This window comes from Henckelia pumila, chromosome 1, assembly GCF_033568475.1.
Source record: "Henckelia pumila isolate YLH828 chromosome 1, ASM3356847v2, whole genome shotgun sequence".
In the NCBI taxonomy this organism is placed as follows: domain Eukaryota; kingdom Viridiplantae; phylum Streptophyta; class Magnoliopsida; order Lamiales; family Gesneriaceae; genus Henckelia; species Henckelia pumila.
Genome location: NC_133120.1, coordinates 54,569,174 through 54,578,512, shown reverse-complemented (window position 1 = coordinate 54,578,512; position 9,339 = coordinate 54,569,174). Strand labels below are relative to the sequence as shown.

General features: G+C 36.2%; 1 protein-coding gene across 1 annotated transcript; it reads left to right on the top strand.

Moving 5' to 3' along the window:
• The first annotated feature begins 2,086 nt into the window (after positions 1-2,086).
• Positions 2,087-2,935, top strand: LOC140862820 (uncharacterized). Its single transcript, XM_073265863.1, has 2 exons — positions 2,087-2,110; positions 2,444-2,935. Exons 1-2 carry the CDS (start codon positions 2,087-2,089, stop codon positions 2,933-2,935), a joined length of 516 nt encoding a protein of 171 aa, XP_073121964.1.
• The last annotated feature ends 6,404 nt before the right edge of the window (positions 2,936-9,339 follow it).

The window sequence follows — 9,339 nt, the reverse complement described above, 5'->3', positions numbered from 1 at the left end:
TTATGGCTCGCTCGATCGGCTGATTTTGCCCGATCGAGCGAGGCTCCAAGAATTTAAATTTTTTTTTTCTGCTCTTGGTTTATTACTCTTAATTGTTTGATTAATTGTTTAATTAATCATTAGTTGCCCTAAGATGAGATTAGCAACCCGAGGTCCCCACATCGTCATTATGAACCATTTTATCCTGAACCGACATGATATACCTAGGTTCACTAGGATCCCATTGTGATTCAAATTCCTTCCTAAACCACACACTTTCACTGCCAATGTTTTCGTTGAAAAGTTTGTCATATTCACAAGATACATCACCATACAAGCTGTAGTAACCCGTAATCTAATTAAGGTAATTAAGGGATTAATTAACAAAAAGTAAGAAAATTAGGCCAGCGCAGATCGGACGCTCCGAAGTGGAGTTTGGAGGCTCCGATCGTGATTGGACGATCTGTCGGCAGGTTCGGATGGTCCGATCAGGACTAAGTCTTACGTCATCGTCTACGTTAGCAAGATGACGTCATGGCTGACGTGCGAATGGGACTTCGGATGCCTCGTTGATGGGATAGGATGCTCCGATCGTGTTCGGAGGCTCCGAAGTAGCTGAGATTCATTTTCAAGCGCACCAAACTCCTCTCTTCTCTCGATTCTTTAGCCTTTTAACTTTGATCTAGGAAATTCTAGACGTCCTATTGGGAATCCGGAAGTGGCATAGCGATTCAGGCGTCGTAGCGGAGCTGTGGCCTAGTTTTGAGGCAAGCGACAGCAAAGGGCTGACGACGGACGTAGATATAGCTTTGGCTTCCTATAAATATTTAGGAGTATGGAATAGCTTAGTTAAGGCTTCTAGAGCTTAAATATTGATGCATGAGTATTTGCATTGTAGACACCTTAGTGTGGACTGGTAGGCGTGGGATCTAGACAAGTGGTGCTAGGATTTTCCTTCAGTGTTAAAGCTACGTAAGTACTGACCGAGATAGCCGGCATTATATATATTCTTATACGTTGCATGAGTATGTGCTATATGTTTTCCATGATTTACATGTTTTATACTGGACTACATCTTGAGAGATGTGAGTCATTGACAGTTTCCATAGGGAGCTTGTAACTCATCATAGACTCAAGTCAGGTATTGTCAGTTTCCATGTGAGCCTTGTGTCCTGTTTTGGATTCGGGTCAGGTTTTGGGGAGGCTCAGCCCCTGGTTTTATTATCACTAGGAGCGACCACGCTATAGTTGATAGGGTGAATATACGAGTACCCCCGCGGAGTTGCTCTCTATCAAGGTGCTGTATATTCGGTGGTGCCCTGAGCAGAATGTTTTACCCAGGATTGTAAAGTCATCTGCTTGCTGCAAATTAGTTTATACATCATTGCTTTTGTATTGAGCATTGTCGCTCACGCCCTGTGTTTGGTGTTCTTGGGATACTTGGGATACCTTGTGGCGGGGAAGGTTTGAGGCTAAACGGTCCCGGAGGTTCGCACCAGGAGTGAGGCCGGTGCCAGTTGCAGTGAGAGTCATAGTGGTAGAATTGTGACCCTATGAACTTTCGATTTGGTTGTATAAGTATTATACACTTATGTTATCATCGGTTGTATTCTACCGATCAGATTTTTTGTATTTCGAGTATTCTGTTATTCACGCTTTTAATATTATTGCATGCGATTTATTAACTCTCATTAAGTAGTGGATCCGGGTAGGGTCGCTACACAAGCTTTCATCAATATCACTTTAATCGTCAGTTTCGTCCTGCTCATTCCCAAAATCATCAAAGTCTACTTTTCCCATCACTCTCATCCTCACTCATCCAATCTGCACAAAATTTTCATAAAAAAATAAATAAAGAAAAAATTTGCAAAATAGAGTAATAATACACTGATTAGGCTTAAAAAGCATGCATTAAAGTAAGAGGAGTAAAAGCGGCAACTAGAATGTGAATGTAAAAAAAATTAATTTGTAAACTTTTTGATCGGTCAAAAGGATGGACCACCATTTTAATTCACAAATACAAAAAATATTCATTTTTAAATAAGTAGACCTACTATTCTCCCATTAATATATATTTTTTAAGAAAAAAAATGAAACTCTGCCACAAATGTCGTATGCAAAAAACCTTGAGGTATACATAGCTACCAAACTTTCAGTACAAACCAAATAAGCAAATCTAATGTCAACAAAATTAGCAAAACAACGCAAAAATTGAAAACAAAACATACTGCAGTGAGGTGGGGGCTGTATAACATCCTCCAATGGCTGATTCTTCATTGAAATTTTCTTTTGATATTTAAATGTGTTCATCATCTAGGGTTATTGAGGGATCAAGTTTTGCAGATTAGTCAGCAATTTCCGGAAAAAATTAAACATCCGGTGAAAATAGGACCAAAATTTAAATGCGGACTAATATCAAAATTCGATAAGTTAGCGGACTGATGGTCCCATTACCATCACGAAGGCCAATACTGCAGTTGCTGTGACAGAAGTAGTTCCCCAAATAGTTGAGAAGCCCAGAAGTGAATGGACTACAGAGGACAAGAAGAAAGTCAATCTATACAATGTGGCTAAAGGCATCTTGTACAAGACCCTTGACAAGAACACATTCAGCAAAATCAAAATATTTAAAATTGGAAAAAAAATTTGGGAAAAACTTATTCAACTATGTGAAAGAAATGAGCAAACTAAAGAGAACAAACTGTCTGTGGCAACACAGAAGTTTGAAAATATCATAATGAAGCCCGGTGAATCAATGTCAGAATTTGATGAAAGAGTTAACAACATCATCATCGAGCTCAACGCACTTGATAAAACTTATCCAAACCAAGAACTTATCTTGAAAGTGATTAGAGGACTTCCCAAGGAGTGGGACGTCAAGACCATGACAGTGAGAGAATCAAAATATTTAAACAAACATGAACTTCATGATTTGTTTGCTGATCTTTTACCCTAAAACTAATGTTCCTTCCCTTTGATCGATTATTCCTCCTCTCCAACCCCAAATTGTTGGAGATTACTTTTGGGCTAGTAAAAAAGATTTCAAGGGAAAATCCATTGTGGACTTTCAAATGCTTTTTGCGCCGACCTTCTCAGAGCTCACCCCTTCCCTTGCTTTCTTCTTCTTCAGTGTTCAAGAATCAACGGTAACGTTATAAATCTATTTTCTTCCCATTCTACGGTATTTCCTGCGAACAAGAATCCAATTTTTTTGGGAATGCTCTTGGTGTTCCCGTGGTATAATAGAGTTGTTTTTTTTAAATAAATGGAAAATATCGCTGTTTTTTGTAATTACTTGGATTCGTTCGTTGTTTCTGGTAAAGTTTGTCATTCGTCGACTGAAAATTTGTGTTTATTTATGAGTTATGCATTTAAACTCGTCCAATAAATGGTTTGACTGGTTGTTTTTAATCATAATTGTTTTTTCATTTAAGTCTCAAAGATTTTGTTTAGAAACCTATATAACTATGCAAAGTCTAATCTTTGCATTTTGCGATAATTAATCTCTCTATTTTTGTCCATATGGAAATAGAAATACTATTTTTATGTAATTTATTAACGGATTTTTGGTAAGTTCTCAGAAAAAGAATCATGCAATGCTGGATGGTGATGATAATGTAAGTTTAACATTAGTGCCAATAGATAACATGTTCATGCCAGTATCTCATATACTTTCCTTGATCAATGGACTCTTTGTACGAGAAGATGTAGTTGGACATATTATTTTTGTTATTCTATTATTGTGGCATTAGAAATAAATGGGTCAACTACATGATAATTGTCATCTTCTTCATATGTTTGCATAGATTTAATGATTGGTAACTGGAGTCCTTGAAGCATATCAAAGTTAACTATATATTACTATAGAGGAATATTCAAAACACAATACAATTGATTGCAAACTCACAAAGTATATTCAACTTGAAATCCAAACTGGGAATTAAGAACTCATGCAACCGATCAAAGAACAAGAACAAATTAATCATGCAGCAATCCAAAAACATGCAATGAACAAATCGACACAAGGATTATAGTGGTTTGGATATAAATCCTACATCCAATTTGCTGGCCCAAGACTCATACACTATAACAACAACCAAGTCATAATTGTTTACAATGAATCATCTTCATCTCAATTACACAATACATTCTAGCCTCGAATTTGAATCGAGAGGAAAACCAGAGTACAAAAGGAAAACGATCATTTAACTATCTGATCTTTGGATAATGATCAATCCGGGAGCTCAGAATGATCGAAAATAAGCTCTATATTCTCATACCAGCTCCAACCAATTCTTCTATTATGACAGTTAGGAAATTCACCGAGAGCCAATCCTTTGTGTCATTTTCTTGTGTTTTCATGCACCTCACTCGATCCTCATGTTTAATTGGCTGTAGGTGAATAAGAAAGCCAACTCATCACAAAAATCCACCATGGATTTCATATGAACCTTGGACCAACATTCTCAGAAGTTAAGGGACCGTTTTTAGTTCTCCAACATTGACAGACTCAAGACAATGCTGGAACTTTGTACTGGATATGGTTTTGGTTAGAATATCAGTTGGATTTTCTTCAGTGGCTATCTTATCCATCCGAACCTTTCCATGCTCCACCAAATCTCTAATAAAATGCAACCTTATGTCTATGTGCTTAGTTCATTCATGGTGCATTGGGTTCTTGGTTAAGTAAAATGCACTTTGGCTATCTGAGAAGATCTGAACCTCCATCTTTTCTGCTATTAACTCTGCCAATATTCCTTTCAACCAAATCCCTTCCTTGGTTGCTTTTGTGATAGCAACATATTCTGCTTCTCTGGTGGATAGTGCTACAATGGGTTGCAAATTTTCCTTCCAAGCATTTCTATTGTAAGTGAATATGTATCTTGTTGTTGATCTTCGTTTGTCTAAATCACCAGCATAATCGGCATCTACATATCCAATGAGTTCTCCACTTTCACTCTGTATTCTGCCATACACTAAACCTGTTTTCATATATTAGTTTAGGTATCTCAAAATCCACTTTAGAGCCTTCCAATGTTCTTTGTCTGGTCTACTCATGAATCTACTCACCAGGCTTGTTGCATAAGCTAAATCAGGTCTTGTACAGAACATGGCATACATTAGGCTTCCAGTGGCATTAGCATAGGGTATATTTTTCATCAAAAATTCCTCTTGTGGCGTAACTGGGCATTGATCAGCAGATAACTTTAAATGAGCAGCCAAAGGTGTAGAAACACTTTTGGAATCCTTCATTCCAAATTTGGATAAAACCTTTTTGAGGTAATCCTCTTGGGATATATACAACAGTCCTCTTTTTCTATCTCTTGTTATCTGCATTCCAAGGATTCTTTGTCTTTCAATTCCACGATTGCATCCATGCTTTTACAGGCCATTAGTGTAGCGCCTAAAGTCCAAATTACCAAGTCGTATGCATAAAATTAAATAAATATTATGATTATTATTTTTAATTTTAATTGATTTAAATCTTTTATTTGATTTATGAGTTAATAAAATGTTAATTATTTATTTAAAGGATTTTATTGTACTAACTATTTAATTAATGCTTTTAATTGTTTAAGTTTATTTATTTAAATGATTTTATTATATAACTTATTTGTTTTAATGATTTTAAAGGTTTAAGCCTGCTTATTCAAATGATTTTAACTGTCCCGCTTATTTATTTAAAATAACTTAAGTTTATTGGATGATTATTTAAATAATTTTAAAAGTCCAGCTTATTTATTTAAGGACTTTTGATTGTCCAATTTGTTTTAAATATTTTTAATTCCGCTTGTTTATTTATTTAAATGACTTTTAAATGTTCAAATATTTTATTTAAATTATTTTAATCGATCTATTTATTATTTAAATGTATATTATATCGTTGTGACATTAAAATATTTAAGTATTGATTTCAAAGAATTCTTGAGTTATGAGGAATTGTAACGTCGAGAATTCCATAATTTAGATTATATGCCTATTTTTGCTTAAATATTTATCATTTTAATATCAAAGATTTAATTGCTCTAAATTCTTTTAAGAGTTATTTTGCTTAATTGTTTAAGCTAATTAATCTTGAGATTCTTGGGTTCAGTGGCTTCCGGTTCCGGCTTGAGGTGATGGTGGTAATTCATGATTTCGCAAGATTTGAGATTTATGAAAAATTGAGAAAAATAAATAAATTTTGATTTTTAGATTTTATCGGGTGACCAAAATCGCTTTTATGGCATTCTTGTGTTTATTTTAGAACATTTCAAAAATTTATCATTTTTTAACTCGGACAAGTGAAATTAAATTCTTCCCTTCAATTCTTAAATTTTCAAACATAGGGATCCTAAGAGACTAAGTGTGCTAGTGTTAAAGTTATAAAACTCATAGTAGCACTTTTATTAGTCATTTAAAGAAGCACTTTTAGGCTTTTAACTCACACACACAATTAAATCTTTACCATTCATTTTTCTAAACCCAAAAATACAACTAAGTTAGAAACCCCTCACCCAAACCCTCTTTGGCCGCCACCTTCATCTCCCCAAACCCTAGAAGCCGTCGACCACCACCATTGGCCACCATAGCGTCGCCGCCGTCTCCGTAGCACCATCTCACCGATCGGAGCTCGACCCAAGGAAGGCTATCTACTGAATTTTCAAAATTTCAGCCTCATTCCAACCCCTTTTTCTTTTGTTTTTAAGATTTAAGGCAAGTATAAGCTATCCCTTGGCCACCTTGCAAAGATATTATGTTGAATGTGATGTTTCTTTCTTGCACTTCGATTTTCTTGAACTGTTTGGGCAAGTTTCAAATTTCAGCAAGAATATGGGCATTTTTATGTGATATTTCAAAAATTATGTGTTGAAATGAGTTGTTAATGAGTTATATATTGATCCAAGTATTGATTTAATATAGTGGAGATGATTTTCGAAAGTTTGAGGCCATTTTGTGGCATGTTTTTGGCTAAAAACGAAATTTCTTGTGCTGATGGTGTAGGGGCTGCCCTAGCTATGTGTTTACACTTGTTTTTGGTGTTTTTTGATTGTGAATTTCTGGTGGATGTTTTGGATTTTAAGGCTGATTGTTGAAGTGAAATGTGCGTAGGTAGTTGGACTTGAATTGGTGGTATATCGGTTTGAATTAGGTTGGAAAGGGAAGTAATTGGCCTAGGCTAGTTTGGGGGATGGAGATAAGTCAAGGGATGTTCTATGGTGTCGTGTAATGTGGTCTTAGGCTGGTGGTGAAATAAAGATAAGATAGGAGTGATTGGTGTTAAGTTGGGTTCGTGCAGAATTTTAATGCATTGCGGTAGAGTTGTAGGTATTTCAGATAGGCTGGATGGTTTGGGCTACTGAGGCTGGGTGTGCTCTGGTCTTAGGTCGAGTCTAGGATGTGAGGGTTGCGTCGGTTCATGTTGGAGTCATTTTGGATAGGGGATGGTCAAGTTAAAGGCAAGTTAGTGTCGAGTGATCCATGCAGAAAGTTTACGTGTTCTAAGTGGGTTGTCCTAGTGGAGTGGATTTGAGGCTGTTATATTGAACTTATGGGGTTAAGGGCTGGACACTGGATTAGTACATGGTGTGTAGGAGATGTCGGTTTAAGCGGAATTCAATTCTGTTAAGTATTGATTAGTTTAAGGGCCGTACGGGCCGGTCGCCCGTAACGAGTCTAAATCGGGAAAAGTTTAGAGTCAAGGGTGAACCTCATATGTTTAGGAGAAGCCATGCACATCACTATTTTTCCCCACTTAAATTGTGTTATTATCTTGATGTCGAGTTTTAAAAGGTGTTATGTTTCAAAGAAATTTGATGCATGAGTTAGTTAAAGGAAAGTTTGAAGTCAAGATAAAGTAAAAGTTTGAAGAGGAAAGTTGATTGTGACGTTAGACATGTAGGGAGGGGCCGGGAGACGTCTTTGTTTTCCTACCACCCAGACGTGTAAGGAGGAGACGAGAGAAATCTTGGTTTCCTTACCAAATCAGACGTGTAAGGAGGGGCCGGGAGAAATCTTGGTTTCTTTACCAAATCAGACGTGTAAGGAGGGGCAGAGAGAAATCTTGCTTTCCTTACCATAGAGGGGCAATGTGAGGTCGAGAGAAATCTTGGCTTCCTTGCCGACATAGTATTGTAGCCATTGATCGATCAAAACAAAAGAGGATCACAATCGAGGATCTAAATTCTCAGAGGAAAGTTAAAGTTAAAGTTACAGTTATGAAAGTTCATGTTTAAAGATTCTGAGTAAAGTTAAAGTTTCAAGTGTGAGTTTGAATTAAAGTTGAGTGAGTTCATTACTTGCGTTTTCTTTAAAGTTATAAGTCTTGTTTACTTTTAACTTCAAGCATTTTTTCGAGGAAAGTTTCAAAGTATTTTGAGTACAAGTATTTTTAAGTATCGTGCATGTATTATGTATCCTTCATTACTCCTGGTTTATACTTTTTGAGTCTTTAGGCTAACTACTTTGTTTGGTGTAGGTGAGGATGTTGTAGGTACCGAGGGGCAGGATATCCTGATTTGAGGACACTGGCAGTGATGACCCTCGACCATTGCTTTTCTATATTCCGCATTTGAGTATTTGAAATAATGAACTATAACTTTATGTTTAATTTGGGAGTTAGTTAACAGGATGTGCATTCCCTGCAACTTGTTTTATTGGCCTATAAACTATTTAACTGTTACACTTTGGATGTTTGTGATGTCGAATCCCTTCTTTTAAGTTCTTGTTCATTCTCGTTTTAAATTATCTGTCTTGTTAATTGGTTGCCTTTTTAGTGTGTTGCTTGACACAGACGGATTGTAACAGTTATAGAAAGGTCATGCTGAAATTTTTGAAAAATCCACACTTTATTTATGTTTTAATTAAAGTAGAGGTTAGGGTCGTCTCAATTAGCATATCATCAATGTAGAGCAGCAAATAGATAGTGTAGCCTTCTGGAGTAACTTTATGGTGAACACAACTATCTTGTTCACTTTACTTAAAAGAATTACAAATCATGAAGCTGTCAAAACGTCTACACCATTTCCTTGATGACTTCTTCAAGCCGTATAAGAATTTTTTAAGCAAACAAACCTTTGATTAATGTCCTGGAACCTCATAACCTTCTGGTTGTCTCATGAAAATAGTTTCATCCAAGTTTCCATGTAAGAAAGCGGTTCTTACATCCATCTGTTCCAATTCCAAATCTTGATCTGCGACAAGGGCAAAAAATATCCTGATGGATGTATGTTTTACGATAGGAGAGAACACTTCATTGAAATCTATACCCTTTTTTTGAGTGAATCCCTTGGCCACAAATCTTTCTTTGAACCTCTGTGCTTCAACACCTGGAATTCCTTCCTTCACTTTGAGTATCCACTTGCTTCCAATCAGTTTTCT

Bases quoted from the DNA above. Each gene is read 5' to 3' on its own strand.
- LOC140862820 (XM_073265863.1), top strand. From the start codon at position 2,087: ATGTCGTATGCAAAAAACCTTGAG. The intron at 2,111-2,443 runs GTATACATAGCT...ACCATCACGAAG, and splicing joins CGTATGCAAAAAACCTTGAG to GCCAATACTGCAGTTGCTGT.